The following is an 18,635-nucleotide window of genomic DNA, read 5'->3' on the forward strand; positions in this document are numbered from 1 at the left end:
CCCCACATTCCTTTTTTAAATTTTGCACCCACTACTACCAAAAAAATTATAACTGTATATGAAGGTTCTTTTTAAATTAAAATATGTTTTTTTATTTTTGAAATTGTTCAAGATATATGAGGCTGTGTTAGTTTTCACTTAACGAATTAAAATTCATTATTATCGAATATTCGTCGAATTTAAATCCGACTTAATTTTTACTATCTTTTATACTTTCAATTAGTAGAAGTGAGGTGTGCATTCTAAAAGAAGGCACATTAACCTTGGTCTAAACAGCCGGGCTCTTATCAATACAGACAGCTCCTTACTGCCGTAGAAGGAAGCTTCTTTTGGGGGTTTCCTGAATATATTTTATGGATAGAGCTGTGTCACTCCCATTAGGATGTTCTGTATTAAAAACAGTCGAACATCTTATTACCTGGGTCCCATCCTTAAAAAAAACTTTTTTGTATGCTGACCATTGGTCGACCAATGCTCCTGATTCACTGCCTTCGGCCGGGAGTGCAATGTTGGGGACAAATCACCCGATACTTTCCGTGTTTTTCCCTCAGGTTTCTCCAAGTACCCATTTAGAGATGGGTCAACTCTGTCTGACCTTACAGAGTCCCACCATTGACTGATCCAAACCAAATAACCAGCGACACCAGGACTCGAACCCCTGTTCTCAGGATTTCAATTCCAGTGCGCTAACCACTCGGCTAGGACGGCTCAGAACGTACGTTTAAGGACCATCATCAAAGTGAACCCATTTGCTGCTGGTTTCCCGTCTTGAAAAAAATATTGCTGCGTATTACGTATCAATTGTCTGAAATAAGAAATAACATTGAACTGAATGGTCCTTGCTAAACTGTATAATTCATCAGTAAGCCGAATTCCTCTAAACATCACCATATTTTCAGATTTTTCCATAGACCAATAAAATTAAACTCCGCTTAGTAAATTCTAAATTAACAATTAAAAGTTATCCCAAAGACCTGAACTGTGCTGAACGAGTGCTCCCAAGCTATGGTTTGGGCCTCGGAACGAGGATTCACGCCCCCGTCCTTAGCTCGCCGGGGGGAGAACCCTAAGTAACACCTCTCAGCGGTGGAGTGGTGTAACATTCTGTTAGTAGCCTAGCCCGAAAAATAGAATGGCTAACGCAAAGGGGTGCCAAGGGTCTGGGGAGCCCTTGGTCAAGTCAATTCCCATGAAATACCAATTGATATTGAAGATCAAATGCAGAGAGATACTACTACGTCTTTCGCGGTAGCTGACGCGGAACAGGTCAGGGTGGTGCCTGGCCCTATAAGTATGCAAGCCGCCCGATCAAGAATATATCATTTGAATATAGGCGCGTGGAATGTTCACAGCTGCAAGCTGGAATCCACGCAACTACTCCTTGCAAGGGAGCTACAGAAGTACAAATTCAACGTTTGTTGTCTGTCAGAAACGAGACTGAATGATGTTCTGTCGAAAAAATTGACCGTTTCCGAATCTGACTGATTCCAGTTCTACAACTCGGGTCCCAAGGATGGTTTCGGCCAACAAGGAGTTGCGTTCCTGATATACGATCCTACTGCATCATGCGTTACCTCTTGGGAGCCAGTGTCACCAAGGATCGCCATGATCAGATTGAGAGGCCACATTAGCCACATAACCTTAATCGCTGTGTACGCTCCGATAATGGACAGCAGTGACGCGGTCAAAGATGCCTTTTATTATGACCTACAAAGGATCATCGACACGACAGAAGGCCGTGAGATACTCTTTGTCACTAGAGATTGGAACACCCGTCTCGGCAGAGTATACCCTGACACAGCAGTAGTTATTGGCCACCACAGCGTTGGTGACAGATGCATCAATGGAGAAAGGCTCTTACAGCTAGCCAGATACAACAACCTATGCTTCACAAACACTCTCTTTGAGCACAAGAGACTCCACCTCGTTACATGGCGCCCGGACGACGGTTTAACAGCAGCTCAGATCGACCAAATCTTAGTCAGCAGAAGATGGAGGAGCTCTTGCACAGATGCCCGGGTATACAGAGGAGCAGACATAGAATCTTTAAATGGATCTGATCACTATCTCCTCACTTGCAAAGTCCGTCACCGCCTTAGTAGGCAGAAGTGACAGAAGGCAGGGAAGCGCTTCGATATGTCGAAACTAAGATGCCCGGAAATTAAAGTCGACTTCGAGTTAAAGCTATGCAACCGGTTTGAAGCCTTGAACCGTCTTTCACACGTTGACGAAGAATGGACGCAGATAAAAATTGTGACACAAGACGTAGCTGAGGAGGTGCTTGGTCACACAAAACGAAAACAGCGAGCCTGGATCTCTGACCACACCTTAGAATTAGTCGAGAAGAAGTGACCCCTCGTGGGAGGTGCAAAAGAACCCTTAAAAGTAGCCGGCAAAGCAATTAAACAGTCACTGAAACGGGACAGAGAAAAGTACTGGTCAGAACTGACGAATGAATTGGAACAAGTGTCCAAAAACCACAACAGCAGGGAAATGTTCAAACTCCTGAAAGAAGCGACAGGAAAAGCTCCTGTAGCGGTTGACAAACTGAAAGATAAGTCCGGAAAACTCAGCCGAACAGAAGAAGGACGCATGGAACGCTGGCGATATCATTTCTCTGAGCTACTGACCCCTTTCAAATCCCCGTGCGATCTACCTGGCTTCTCGAGTGCTGATAGAGAGCCCTACGCAATAAACCTCGACCCGCCAAGCATTGCGGACGTACAAAAAGCGCTGAAGTGCATGAAAAACTATAAAACTTCATGAGAGGATGGGATCCCTTCTGAAATGTTCAAGTCCTCACCAACTCTACTATGCCGCCTAACCGACCTGTTTGTCCAGGTACGGACGACAAAGACCTTTCCAAAAGAATGGAAAGTATCAGTCCCGGTTCTGCAAAGTATGAAGATCTTCTGCATCATTCTTCTGAATCGATTTAAAAACACACGTGACAAGTTAACCAGTCCTGAAAAAGCAGGCTTCAGATCAGACAGAGACTGTCCAGAACAGATATTTACGATTCGCCTCATCCTTCAGCAGTACAGCAGGTTTCGTCTACCTCTTCTCATCGCCTTTATTGACTTAGTAGCTGCCTTCGATTCCCTCATCAGAGAATAGCTATGGAGAATGATGGCTGAAGACGGTGCGCCACAAGAGCTCATTGAGATACTCCGAAGTGCGTATAAGGACACTGAGACTTGCGTGCGTGTTTCCGGCAATGACACCCCTAAGTTTCCAGTGGAGTTTGGGGTAAAGCAGGGATGCCCCCTGTCGCTTATATTATTAAACTACGCGATAGACTGAATCATAAACAATACAAAGAGAAAGCACAGCGGAATAGTCTTCGGACAAATAGCTGGTCTCCTCCAGTCCCTGACAGATCTGGACTTCGCAGACGACGTTGCTGAGCTCGAAAATACCGCCGATAGCTTACAAAGCATGATCAACGATACCTCTGAGGTCTCAAAGCGCATCGGACTGGCCATCAGTGGCGCAAAGACTAAAGTATTGGCTCTCAACCAACCTGCTCCTTGCCAGGTTATCTTCGACGACGAGCCAATAGAAAATGTCGAGGAATTCAAGTATCTTGGCTCTATCATAACACCAGATGGCGGAGCTGAAAGGGATATCTCTGCCCGCATAGAAAAAATCTGGGGAGTGTTTACTAGTCTTAAAAAAGCAATATGGACCACACGGGAGATCTCAACTCAAACAAAAGTCAGAATCTATGTTGCAACTGTTCGAGCAGTAACTAATATTATTATTATTATTATTATTATTTATTAACCGTCCAAAAAAAGGTGCAAAAGACGGAGTATCCCTAAAAAAGAAAAGAAAAAAAAACTCAATTATATACTGCACTGCAGGTACGTAACATATTTTACTTTTTAAACTCTCAAATACTGAACAGACATAAGCAATATGAGTATCGTTGCATCAAGCCGCAATTGTTTAAAAATTAAACCAAATAGTCATCATTGAATTAAAAATATACAGTAGATAATCATATCAACTAGTCTAAATATAACAAGAGACGGAAAAAAAATTAAACGACACTTTCGTCCGCTGGTCTTGGATTTTTTTACATCATTACATAAAACAAAATGCTTAAAGGAGTGGATAATTAATAAACAGTTAAATTATTAGTAATATACGCAATATGTTATCAGAGAAAAATTGACACCGATAGTGAGAATAACCAGCGTCACATAAATTGGACTCATACGAAAAGAGACTAAATCATCATTCAATTAAAAAATAGCAACAATTACAATGTTAGCGCAATTACTGATGTGTGTTGGTCCATTGAAGGTAAGTTTGAAAGGTAAGAGAGAACTTTTGTGAGGGTAGATGGGCCTCCTGAACATTAATTATTGATGTTCCAAGCAATCTGTCTGTTTTAATCTAACCTTCGTTGTAGATAATGGCACTTCGTGTTGACGGTTCTTACAGTTGCGTATTGTTATGTTTTTTTTTTTTTTTTATTCGAAACAGCTCGTGTCCTGTGGAATTGGCAAAACCTTAAATCATTCGGATCAATTTGGGCAGATACATCCGTTTACATTGAATAACAACAACGTATATTCTTCTTCTTCGAACGCTGTTGCCACTTGGGATTCAATTCAAAGACTCCCTTTCAACATGCCTTAGCTATTAACCAATTAGGTCTCAGTTTATATTTAGCATTGCGAGTATCCTGACAATGTGGGGAAATATATTACTTTCGACGTTGTTGGGTGGATTTACTGGCTAATGGGTTCAAGTTGATATTCTCCAAAATTTTCTTCTGGTTGTTTAGATGCAAAAGGGAATAAATATAAGTTCTAGGGAATAAATATAAGTCCCCAAGATCTTTTTGTAGTTGTTTAATTTTTTTCAATTCAATTCAATTTTATTAATAATAGATTCAATAAAAATATAAAAAATCCATAAAAAAAAGATACAATCATTAAGTAAAGACTTTAAAATACTAAACACTTTTCTTCTAGGCGCAAAAGAGATGCAAAAGAGATTAAATATAAGCTCTAGGGAATAAATATAAGTCCCCAAGATCTTCCTGTAGCTGTTTAGATGCAAAAGGAATTAAATATAAGTTCTAGGGAATAAATATAAGTTCCCAAGTTCTCCTTGTAGTTGTTTAGATACGAAAGGGAATAGATATAAGTTCTAGGGAATAAATAAAGGGAATAAATTTAAGTCTCCGAGATCTTCTTATAGTTGTTTAGATGCAAAAGGGAGTATATATAGTTGAATATAAGGTGCTAAATGGATTTGATAACTACTAGGTAATTACATCAAATTGGTGAGGGTATGAAACTTATCTTTCATCGCGGAGTTAAGATTGCTGGGCATTTAACCATGAGGTGTATCATCGAACCCGCCTTCTCAGAAAGTATTGGCTGGAAGGACATAGCAGGTTTGGTGAGCTTTGTTCTCAGGCTGTCTCCTAGAGTCAATAGATTTCGGTAGATGGGTTTGGCTGTCTTTGCACAAATGGGAATAATTTAAAATCTAATTTAATATATTAATAATATAATAATATTATTGTATTATTGTTATATTTTTATTTATATTATTATTATTGTGTCATTACATTATAATATAGGAAATGAGGTTAGCAGCTGGTTTTGTATAAAATCAGGAGTTAAGCAGGGTCGTGTTCTATCCCCCTTTATATGGATTATTTTGATGGACTTTGTTTTAAGGAGCACAGGAAAGGCAATGGGAGACCACGGAATCAAATGGGGAGGAACAAGTCTCCCGGACTTGGATTACGCTGATGATTTAAGCATCCTAGATGGAAGTGTGAGCAAAATGAATGCACTTTTAGAGGTTTTGCGAATTCAGGGTGCTAGAATAGGTTTGAAAATTAATGTTAAGAAGACTAAGTCACTAAGGCTAGGAATAAATGAAGATGAAAAGGTGACGTTGGGTAATGAAAAGATTGATCAGGTGGGCAGCTTCACTTATCTTGGTAGTATTATTAGTAAAGATGGTGGGAGCAGTAAAGATGTTAAAAATAGGATAGCCAAGGCTCAGGGTGTTTTTTCACAGTTAAAAAAGTCTGGAAGAATAGGAAGATAAGTCTGCAAACCAAGATTAGAATTTTACAAGCTACAGTGATGACAGTGGTCAAATATGGCTCTGAAGCATGGACGCTTCGAAAAGCGGATGAGGATTTGCTAGATGTTTTCCAGAGAACTTGCTTAAGGATTGTGCTGGGTACCCGGATGACTGACCGTATTTCAAACAATGGGCTGTACAAAAGTGTGGTTCAGTCCCACCTTCTAGGGCTATAATGAAGGAAAGGCTGAGGTGGCCAGGGCACGTTGTGCGGATGAACGATGATAGATTGTCGAAGATTGTCCTTTTTGGCCAACCGTCTAGGGCTAAACGGAAAGCAGGTCGTCCCACGTCTGGGGTGGGACGTCATAAAGAAAGATTTAAAGGAAATGGGAACTTCGTGGGCGGGTGTAAAAAGGGAGGCTTTGAATAGATCGGGGTGGAGGAGGAGCGTGCGTAGCTGTGTCGGCCTCAGGCGGCTTGGTGCTGTGGTGAGTTGTTAGTAGTAGTAGTATTATATTACAATAATAATAATTTAATAATCTAATGTAATAAAAAAACAATTTAATTTAATAATTTATAGTCGATGAGATTTTTGGTCGGTAAGTTAAATAATTGATAATAGCCGTCAAGGTGTGAAGATACGATAATAGTGTATGAAACCTGGCACAAAAGAGGTTAAGTTGTATTTTACACCAGCCCATTTTTCATGAACAATCGATTGTTTTGGGTGGTTTTAATGTTGATATATTTAGATTTGAGAGGTTGATTAAATAAAATTAAGTACTTTAAATACCGGCTTTGTGGAAATGCTTTCTATAGAAGTTAAAGCTAATCCAATCACGTAATGTTAATGGCTTGGAATAGCATATATTTTTGTTTGAGCGTGCGTGTTCTGTAAGTCAAAAATACTTGCCAATACACTGCCTTTTCTTCGAAAAAGCAGTGTATCCGTCTTTTGCACTGTTTTTATACTTCCGGAAAATTACGATACATCTATCCAGCACTTTGGATTATTCAGGTATTGCGTAATCAAAATATAAGTTTCAACGACTGTTTGTTTGAGAAGGTCCATATATACTTTCTGCACTTAGATTTTCTTTAGAATTCTTAATTTGGCTAGGGAGTGAGAGGAGTGGCTGGATTGGGTGGAGGTAATGGTAGTTCTGTTTTTCTAGTTAGACTCCTTTTCAAGTGTTTTAATCAGGACCTACGTTTCGTAGCCTATGTGTCAGCCTCAGATGTCTGTTTTTGTATGCGAGAGTTGCGTGTTCCAAAAACTTAGCGAAAATATTCTTTTTTGTGTATTTTAGCGTATTTAGTCAAGTTTTTAACACGGAGGGGAATCAATGAGCTGAGGTACAACTAAGTTTTAAAGTAAGAACTGTTAGTGCAGCGAGAAATAAAAACTTCAAGAGATCTAAAGGTGATTTAAGAGATAATTCCAACATAATCCGCAGATTGATCCACCAGATTGATCAGCAAGATGTATTATTGATCCCATAAAAGACAAATTTGACGTTTTTATAAACATTTGGAATTTTTGTACAACTTTAAAAATTTGGGTAAATCTGCAGTGTTTTCCATTAAGTTGCTAAGTAAAAGATGAAGTAAGATGAATTTTCTTGTAAAAGATTAAGATTCAAATTGATGTGTCTTTTAAGGGCTGGGCACACGTAGCTGATTTCTGGAACTGATTTCCAAATCAGCGCCGATTTTAAAAGAAATCGGCGTTGATTTGAGCTTGAAAAATTTTCTAGTTTTCGGCGCCGATTTACAAAATCAGCGCTGGTTTTCATCATGATCATCACAAAAAAAATTGGGATACAAATAAATAGTCAGCCAGAGGTATCTGTGGTTAAAGACCCCACTACTGAGCTGAGAACTAAACTGAGGACTCAGCTGAGATCAATCAAGCAACTATTAATAAACTCCAGTTGATTATTTGTGTCCATAATTTTTCGTTTTGAAAATTTTGCGCAATAAATTTTTCTTTCAACAAATTTTTCTTACCGCTATCATTTGTCCACTGATGCTGAAATCGGTTCCCGAAATCAGCTACGTATGCCTAGCCCTTGAGTGCTGATTCCAAAAATACTAATTTCTAATCTCGCAAATGCGTTTGAGGGGGTTTCCCTCTCTCAAACTTAATGGACCTGGATAAATCCCTAGGCTATATACAAAACTCTGTTGATTTTGTTCGCTTGTATTTTTTTTCCGCAAATACTTCATCAACGCTAATATGAAATTGTTGGCATGATATGTTTACGTATTGGCATTGCTAGCATAGTAGTATTGTTCATAATGCCAATTAAAGCCAATCTAAAAAAAAATGACCAAAGTTTTAGGTGCCTACGGGTATATCCGACCCCGCTAGGTGGACTTGGGCGCATTTGTAAGGGTAGCAATGAGTTTAGTTGGAATTATCGCTAAAACACGCATAGAGTGTTATATTTATCTTTCAACTAGCAAATTAATAGAAAAAACAGAAAATTTACCAAATTGTTATGCGTTTAAGAAAGCGTGAACACTACAAACATTTAACCTCTTGGAATGAATCGGATTGAAAAACAAAGCAACAATAACAATAAAAAATCACAATATGATAACAAAGAATGACAATAACATAATAAAAAATGACAATAACAAAGACAATAAAAAATGATTACAGATACTTGTCGATAAAGACAAATCTTTAAAGTTCCATGGATAGTGACGGTGAAATCTGAATTAAGTAAAATTATTGCTTCCACATCTCAAAAACTGGCAGTTTAACAGCTTAGTCTTATACGTTTAGAACAGGTGCTCAGAACAACAGTGGTTAGCGCTAGGCTTAGAAATCCTGAGCACAGGGGTTTGAGTCCTGGTGTTGCCGGCAGGGGCGTAATTTTCTATGGGCAGTGGTGGATCCATGATTTTTTTAGGGAGGGGGACGCAAAATAGATGGATCTGATAAACTTGCGTTGGGAGCAAGTTTAGTTAACGCAAACTTGCGTTAATTAAGTAAATTACACTGCTTTAGACTATGTTAGGGGGGAGTGCCCCCCCTCGCCCCTTCCCTGGATCTGCCAGTGGCTATAGGGCAGGGGGCAGCTCCCCCCCCCCAGACCTCGGTTTATAAAGTGCTATAAAAGTATAAAGTACCTTTATAGTACTAAATAATACCTTTATGGTAACAAATGGCTTATTTTTTACTGTCATTTTCACTTGGTTTGAGAAAATTGGCTCCAACATAGCACCCCCCCCCCAGTATTTTGATGAAATTACGCCACTGGTTGCCGGTTATTTGGTTTTGAACGGGGATCAATGGTGACTCTGTAACCTCAGGCAGAGTCAAATCTGCTTTAAATGGGTACCTGGAGAACTCTGGGGGAAAAACATGGGAAGCGTCGGATGATTTTCCCCAAACCGCTCGTTGCATTACTGCCCGTAGGCACCAAATCAGGAAATCGCTACCTGCATTACACAGGCCATTGGTCAGGATGTGAAAAAGTTCTTTTTAAAGTAGGTTGAAAATACACAAAACCGAATCAAACATCAGCTTCCATGCATAAGCCAATCCAGATGAATTTACAATGGTGAATATTTTTATTTAACCCCTCCCACTTTCTCTATCTTTTTCAATGCACCTCTTTGTCTCTTCTTCCACTTTATTGTAGCTTTCTTGCTCTCACATTTAATTTCTACTTTTAGGGACCTCTTTCTGGAAGCTGATCAAGTCACTGACGGGAATATACTAGAAGACGTACTAAAGAACGCAACCTTAACAGAAGAAGATTATTTTGTCGCGCCGCCGGGAAATATTCCTCTTGAACCAAAAGCTGACTATAATCAAAGCTACCATCTAACAGAAGAAAAAGAATAAATAATGGAAAAAGTCTTAGAAAATGCTTTACGTTTTTCTTACCTTAGAAAGAGTGATAAGTATACACTAGGCTCTCTCGGACTCATTTTACTTGAAAATATCCGTCGCGAGTGGGTATGCAGCGTTTCCACAACTCAGCTTGAACCCTTTTTCCGTACCACAAATATTAACCCAGCCGTTTACTATGAACTTTATGAATTAAATGATAAAAGGCTACCATTGGGATTAATCGCTTTACAAAACAGTGATTTTAATATGAAGTATGATCAACGAAAGTTTTGTAAGGATATGAACTTCGTGTATTTTTGTCACCCTACAACTGAAATGAAGTGGTATGACTACTGGTTACGATCACGAAGAGCTTGGTGGACCAAGGTAGTTGTTGTTAGAACATAGTTGTTATAGTAAATGTAGTACAAATAGTAGATATAGTTGTTGTAGTAGATGTTGTAAGTTAAAAAGATATGAACTTTTTACAATTTTGTCACCCTACAGCTGAAATGAAGTGGTATAACTACTGGCTAAGATCACGAATAGCTTGGTGGACCAAGGTAGTTGTATTAAGAACATAGTTGTTATAGTAGATGTAGTACATATAGTAGGTATAGTTGTTATAATGGTGGACCAAGGCTGTTGTTATAAAGATATAGTTGTTATAGTAGATGTGTAAGTTGTAGGGATATAAAATTCTTGTATTTTTGTCACCCTACTTCTGAAATGAAGTGGTCTGGCTACTGGCTAAGGCAGAGCTTGGTGGACCAAGGAATCTGTTACAAGGACATATTTTTTATAACATATATAGTAAATATAGTTGTTGTAGTAGATATTGTAAGTTAAAAGGATATCAACTTTGTATAATTTTGGGACCCTACAACTGAAATGAAGTGGTATAACTACTGGCTAAGATCACGAATAGCTTGGTGGACCAAGGTAGTTGTATTAAGAACATAGTTGTTATAGTAGATGTAGTACATATAGTAGGTATAGTTGTTATAATGGTGGACCAAGGCTGTTGTTATAAAGATATAGTTGTTATAGTAGATGTGTAAGTTGTAGGGATATAAAATTCTTGTATTTTTGTCACCCTACTTCTGAAATGAAGCGGTCTGGCTACTGGCTAAGGCAGAGCTTGGTGGACCAAGGAATCTGTTACAAGGATATAGTTTTTATAACATATATAGTAGATAGAGTTGCTGTAGTAGATGTTGTAAGTTATAAGGATATGAACTTTCTATATTTTGTTTACCCTGTCACTTAATTGAAGTTGTATGACTACTTACTAATATCATGTACAGCTTGATGGACCATGGTAGTTGTTATAAGGATATAGTTGTTATAGTATATATAGTTGTAATAGTAGATGTTGTAGGTTATAGGGATAGTCCTGTATTTTTACCACCCTACTTCTGAAATGAAGTAGTGTGACTACTGGCAAAGATTACGCAGAGTTTGGTCGACCAAGGTAGTTGTAACAAGGATATAGTTGTTATAATATCTATAGTTCTTGAGTAGATGTTATAAGTTTTAAGGATATGAACTTCTTATATTTTTGTCACCCAACCACTGAACTGAAGTGGTATGACTACTGGCTAAGATCACGCAGAGCTTGGTGGACCAAGGTAGTTGTTATAAGGATATAGTTGTCATAGTATATATAGTAGATATAGTTGTTACAATAGATATTATGAGTTATAAGGTTATGAATTTCCTGTATTTTTGTCAAGCCAGTGCTGAAATGAAGTAGTATGACTACTGGCTAAGATCACGCAGAGCTTGGTGGACGAGGGTGGTTGATTCCATTTAATTGAAACTTCTTGTGTACAGTGAATAAAGTTTTTAAAAAATCATTATATTCTTATATTCTATTAAGAATATAATAGAATATATTATATTCTATTATAATATATTAAGAATATTCTATTAAGAATATAATAAAAAAAATTTATTATATTCTATTCAGCATTGCCTCTGCAGTATCAAATTAGTATATTACTGAATCACGCAAAATAATCTTAAATCCCCCAGAATAAGTCCTTTAGTTGGAAAATGTTTTAGTTCTACATTAGACCTTAGTTCAAAGTGTCACAAAATGCAGTTGAATCGAAACCTGATGTTCCTGGTATTCTAAATGATACTGATGTACTTCACGCTGCCTTTTTTATGACTATTCAGAAATATGAGTTAAGGAATTTGACGTGGATCTATTCATGCTAGAAAAGAAAAAAAATAATTGAACCTGAATATCTTGTAGATAGACATTTGCTTCCGTTCTTGAGGGATCTCCAAATAGAGGATCAATGAAAAAGAGAACCGTTTTAACACATTTCCAATTCAAATACCAGTAGATTTTGCAGTGGCACCGATTGACAAAAATGTTGGTTTAGAGGCAATAAATATTTTTTCAAAACCTGGGGGGTGGGGTGGGGGGATGTCAATTTGTGTTTTGAGATTTTGTCAGGGAAACCACGAAAAAATTGTTATTTTTCAATAAGAATTCCAAAAACGAGGTATTTTTTGGAATTTAATGGTTTGTCTCTTTAAAAAAGACGTGAACTGACGCCATCTAGCTTTTACATGCAGCAACTTAAAGCTATTTTGACTTTATTCACAAAAATACATTCAAGTAACGTACGCTTTAAGTATGCGTTAATAACCTGACGCACAAATACATTCACATAAAAGCTAGCCAACATTATTTAGCTATCAAAGCGCTCCATACTTTCCCTAAGAAGTCTCCTCACCCGCCTAATAGTATCATTGAAGGAATGCCGACTTACAGAAACCGCGTAGACCAATTGGTGCATTCCAAGCGTGTTGGAACTGAGCCAAGTGTTGCGGTGACTGTCTCGCGTGTGGCGGAACTGTCCCATGCGTAGCGCAACAATGCAACACACGTGGTATTCCAATGTACACCAAGCAATGGAAAGTGGGCGACCCTGTGTGTATTATAAAATTTTAGTTTTACTTGGCACTACACATACTCCTGCAATAATAGCTGAGCAGTTCTTCTCTTAGTATCTATATTGCAAGCTTAGTTTAAGTATATTATTCCAGATCAGGGAATGTGAGAGTTCATTATACATAAATAATTTCTTAAACCAACTACTTCATTGCCAAAGTAAAATTATGCGAGAGACAACCTGTTGTTCCAGAGACAATCTGTTTGTCATTTCTGTGTGCTTATTCAGGCTATTTACAGTGATTGCAGTGAAGTTTGGAAACTATCAAGTTGTGATTTCTATTTCTTTCTCCGTTTTTTTCTTTTTCTTCATGTGTTGCTTTTAATTTGATTTAACTTTACGCAATAATTTTTTTTCCCGTTGATGAAGGCTCCCGGACGTGGAGTTGAAATATTTGGATTTGTATTATTTAAAGCTTGTTGTTTTTTTTCTGTTTTGTTCCACTGTGTTATTTAAATTATACCCTTTTTTTGTCTCGATGTTTTCATTTATTAAATTCTCTTCGTTATACAATAATGGAAGTTTCCTCTAGGATATTTCCTTACAATCTTAATCAATTCTCCCATGTTTATTTTTGTCATATATGCCCTTAAATCTATTCTTTTCTAGTTTGAACCACGATTTATTGTTAAAATTAAAGCTAATCAACTTCGCGGTATATTTGACATATTGTCGAAGTACCCATACTATCTAGTGTAACTACGATTAATCGTAAATTGTCATTAACTTCTTAAAATCGAAAATATTTGAACTTGGTAATCCAAAAGGAAATATGGTACTTCTCTGTTAGCCAGTATATATACGATAAAACATTAAACTCGAAAACATACAATAAAACAACAATAACATAATAAAACAACAACAACAACAATAAATCAGCTAATTAACTTCGCGGTATATTTTAAATATTGTCCAAGTACCCACAATATCTAGTGTAACTACGATAATCGTTAAAAAGAACGTAAATTGTCATTAACCTCGTAAAATCGTAAATGTTTGAACTTGGTAATCCAAAAGAAAATATGGTACTTCTCTGTTAGCCAGTATATATACAATAAAATATTAAACTCGAATACAATAACATAATAAAATAACAACAACCACAATAAATCAGCTAATCAACTTCGCGGGATATTTTAAATATTGTCCAAGTACCCACAATATCTAGTGTAACTACGATAATCGTTAATAAGAACGTAAATTGTCATTAACCTCGTAAAATCGTAAATGTTTGAACTTGGTAATCCAAAAGAAAATATGGTACTTCTCTGTTAGCCAGTACACACTCGAGAATTTGGCGAGGTTGAAAAAAATGAGACGCTTGGGAGATAGATAGGATATATATAATTTGGTGTGTATATTTGTACATTAAGGGGGGGGGGGGGGGGTATAGCGGGGCTACATGCAAAATGTAACCTGACAAAAATACGAACTAAATATTTATTAAAATATAGCTACAATGTAGTTTTCCGTTTAGCCGAAGTTAATTGTCTCTATGTACAAACAGCAATAAACCGGTTATTGTCTAATTCTAGTACCTAAGAAATCCGGATCTGATTGCTCAGAAAACATTGGGAGAGGACTCAGTTGCTCTTGAGCTAAAGTTGCCATCTATTTCAATCGAGCTTGAAAGCGTTTCTAGACTTGGCTCCTCCTTTTTTGATGATGCAGAAGATGTACAACAGTATATGGTGAGATTTTGTGTATTGTAAATTATAGGGTGGTTTTTTTTTTTTTGTACTTCAGAATGAAAATTTCTAACGGAATGATAATATAAACTAAAATTTAGATAAAATAGATTAAAATTTAACGAATAGGCCTATAAATTAAATAAATTAAAATGTAAATTGCAGCATATTAATGTAGCCTAGTCAATATTCAAATGAAAGTATAAATAAAGTAAATTTAAGGAAACCAATAAAAATTTAACAAATTGAAATTTATGATCTCATTTATCTCTCTGTGTTAGATAGGATATGTACTTACTTATTTTTACTTACTTAATTTCATTTCCAAGGGGTATGGATTTTGTAATAACTTTGACAAGGTTTTAGCCAATCGCTCTCCCAGAGCAGACCAAAGAGGGAGGAGCCTCCAAGTGGCTGTGTGTTGATCTTAGCCATTGGTCTGCTATCTTTCTCTGATACCGACTTCGATGTTTCTCGATGTTTCCAGTTTCTGAGTGGTTGTAGTTTAATAGTTGACTTTCTAGATGCATCGCTGGTCATCACGGTTGCAATTGCCCTCTACAAGAACCGCTGTGGATGTACAATTTCTAAGAGCAGGTGCTGTCGTCTACAGTGCTCACAGATCTTCTCATTAGATATTCTGCTCACAGATCTTCTCATTGGATATTCATCATGGTTCTATGATGGAGAAATTCGTGACCAAAGACATCCAGCTTTCCGCTATTTCGAACTTTCACAGCCAATTTTTCACACCAATTTAGGTGAGTGCTTCTGACGATCGCCTCGTAGAATCTAGTACTGGTACTGAGGCTTATGCATTGAAGTTTTCATGACGATCGATTTAGCTGAACAAAGCCGACAGAAGCTAGGCAAGTACATTTTTCAAATTATTGGCCAGATCCTCCGTCCGAATTCACAAGGGTTCCAAGGTAAAAGTATTGATAAATAATGCTTCCTCTTGAGGTGTATAGAAGGGGACTCTGAGAATCAGTAATCATCACTTTGGTCTTTAATCCGACTATAGTAGAGTAGTTAACAGCATTGATCGTCATCATTTGGGCCTTCAGTGAATCATTCTTGGCGGGGGTAATACCGTCAGCATAGTTCAATCTAGTGACCTGCACAAGTTTCCAACCATCATCACTACTACTACTACTACTAACAACTCATCGCAGCACCAAACCGCCTGAGGCCAACACAGCTACGCACGCTCTTCCTCCACCCCAATCTATTCAAAGCCTCCCTTTTTATACCCGTACACGAAGTTCCCATTTCTTTAAATCTTTCTTTATGACGTCCTCCCACCCCAGACGAGGACGACCTGCTTTCCGTTTAGCCCTAGACGGTTGGCCGAAAAGAACAATCTTCGGCAATCTATCATCCTTCATCCTTACAACGTGCCCTAGCCACCTCAACCTTTCTTTCATGATAGCCCTAGAGAGTGGTATTGAACCACATTTTTCGTATAGCCTATTATTTGAAATACGGTCAGTCAGCCGGATACCCATAACAATCCTTAAGCAATTTCTCTGGAAAACATCTAGCAAATCTTCATCCGATTTTCCTGCCAGAATACCGACTACTCTCCATAATCCAGTTTATTAAGTAATTCAAAAGGATGGGGATAGTGTATCACCTTGCTTAACTACTGAGTTTTCAGCGAAATTTTCAGAATCATACCCATAAGCCTGAACATTCGTCAGCATACCCTCGTAGTGCGCATTCAAAGACTTGCGAGTGTTTGATGACACTCACAAACAAAGAACAAAAATAAGAAAGAGACCAAAAGAAAAAAACTGTTTCCCTACAAAATCACATTCCCTACGAAATGAGAGGCAGCCTTTACAAGAAGGCTGCTATAAAATAGACGAAAATGGGGATCGGCTGCAGACAGTATCTATGGCTTTAATGAAACAACAAACTAAGAAGCATTGTTCAGTGTAAGAGCCTCCAATTCAAAGCATGGAGGGGAACCAAAGCCTGGGAGGGGAAATTCCACACATAAGGATGGAGCGAACGAATAGATGACAGTAAGGTCTTTCTTTCTCCCTTTAAACTTTTAAACATTATTCTATACCAAATGTTAGAGATGCTGTCTCCCACACAATAAAGGCACGATCAGTGGCACCAGAGGGAAGAGAACCAACGCCACAAAAACCAGAGTTGTCATCTACTCCTGAGTAAAACAGGAGGTAGAGCTCGTTTGATGAGCTAAATATAGTTGATACTCCACAATCAGAGATCTCAGTTTCAAATAGTATGTCGATTTCATACTTCTGTAACTCATTTTGAACTAGGGCCGTGATTAACGTTGAACTTTATCGTTGAACGTTTAACGTTAGCGTTGATTAATTTATTGAACGTTTCACCATCTAATCTTCATGTTTTTTTGTTGTTTTTTTGTCTGGGAAGGATCATCGATTTTTCAACCGCGTTATCTTCTCTAATGGGAGTGCTGCAAGTCCCCTGCTTGGTGCTGCCCCCTACGTGTTAGCTTAACGCATAATTAGGCATCAATTGGCAATTAAACCTCCCTGGAAGGAAACACGTTGATAAATATATCTTAGCTCATATTTTGTATTAAAAAAGGTTGTGGTTAATACATGTTCAATGCGTTCCCACTTTTATTCGCTTCTTATCCACTTTATTGAAAAACATAACGATAATTTTCTTTCGTTTCAATATAGCGCTGCCTTCGGATTTGAAAAATTCCGGTAAAATAGCAATTGTTTAATATTGATTCCGGGCGAATAAAATCATTGAATAAGTGAATAAATAAAAATTAAAATAACAAGGAAAATAATAAAATAATGATAAATAAAGAATAATACAACCTAACCTAACAATATAACCTAACATAACAGTTGATGCACGTCTATAAATTAAGAACCAGTGTTTAAATTGCCCAAAAATTAATAAAATATAACTGCTATTTTTGCACAAATTTTTTACATCCTTAGACTTCCCATATTAAATCAAAGAAGTCTTGTAGGGTAGGGGCACAGTGGGTTGATTCTCAGGTAATACGGGGCCCAGAGTTCAAACCCAGTTGTAGCAATACACTGCAGGGCCGACAAAAGGACCTTAGTAGTCAAGAAACGTCGCTAATCCAATACGTACAGACAAAGAGAAAGAATTTTTTTTTGAAGTGAATTGAAATAGAAAACGCCTTGAATATGTGTTAACTGCAATTTTTCTGTATATGATTTATTTTCTTATTTCTAATAAGAAAACAAATTTTTCTAATTTTCTACATAAGAATTGTTTTCTTAACGTGTGTACATCTGAGGAGGCCTAATTGTACCTTTTCTTAAGATAGTTTACTACGAGCCTTTTGTCAAGACATCATTTGGATATTGAAAACATCCTGCCAGATATATACGAATTTTATTTTTTTTTTTGGGGGGGGGGGAGAAGATGGTAGTTTTTTTTTGGGGGGGGGAGGGGTTGAAAATAAAAAAGAACAGATAAATTGCACAGAAATATTGTAATAATTGTAAAAATTGTACGATAGCCTAGCTATGTGGGAACTGTAAACTAGTTCCCAAAATTGGTGCCTCGAAGAGGTAACGTATTAGGATTCCAATATAAAAGGATTCCATGCCAATGTATTAGGAGTCCATTTCATGGGCTTAATTAGGTATATGCAACGTGAAAGTGCAAATTAAAGGCCACAGTCAAGACATGAAACTTGTAGTGGTTTGTGTCAAGATTTATTTTCTTACTTCTAATAAGAAAACAAATATTTCTAATTTTCTACATAAGAATAGTTTTCTTAACATGTGTCCTTCTGAGGAGGCCTGATTGTAAACTAGTTCCCACAATTGGTGCCTCGAGGACGTAACATATTAGGATTCCAATATATTAGAATTCCATTTCATGGGCTTAATTAGGTATATGAAACATTAAAGTGCCAATTAAAGGCCACAGGCAAGACATGAAACTTGTAGTGGTTTGTGTCAAGATTTATTTTCTTACTTCTAATAAGAAAACAAATATTTCTAATTTTCTACATAAGAATTGTTTTCTTAACATGTGTCCTTCTGAGGAGGCCTGATT

The 18,635-nt window shown here is 37.4% G+C and overlaps 2 protein-coding genes across 2 annotated transcripts in view; both read left to right on the plus strand.

Moving 5' to 3' along the window:
- Positions 1 to 9,928, plus strand: part of GatC (glutamyl-tRNA(Gln) amidotransferase subunit C, mitochondrial) — a 61,781-nt gene extending 51,853 nt beyond the window's left edge. The window contains exon 4 of the mRNA XM_089102928.1: positions 9,757 to 9,928. Coding sequence (XP_088959054.1) covers positions 9,757 to 9,928 — 172 coding nt within the window. The remainder of the gene's footprint in view (positions 1 to 9,756) is intronic.
- Positions 9,929 to 9,931: 3 nt separating this feature from the next.
- PolG2 (DNA polymerase subunit gamma-2, mitochondrial) overlaps positions 9,932 to 18,635 on the plus strand; it is a 48,303-nt gene continuing 39,599 nt past the window's right edge. Inside the window, exons 1-2 of the mRNA XM_089102927.1 lie at positions 9,932 to 10,303; positions 14,424 to 14,579. Coding sequence (XP_088959053.1) covers positions 9,932 to 10,303; positions 14,424 to 14,579 — 528 coding nt within the window. The remainder of the gene's footprint in view (positions 10,304 to 14,423; positions 14,580 to 18,635) is intronic.

This window comes from Artemia sp. Qi Xiang Cuo, chromosome 17, assembly GCF_049724085.1.
Source record: "Artemia sp. Qi Xiang Cuo chromosome 17, ASM4972408v1, whole genome shotgun sequence".
NCBI lineage: Eukaryota > Metazoa > Arthropoda > Branchiopoda > Anostraca > Artemiidae > Artemia > Artemia sp. Qi Xiang Cuo.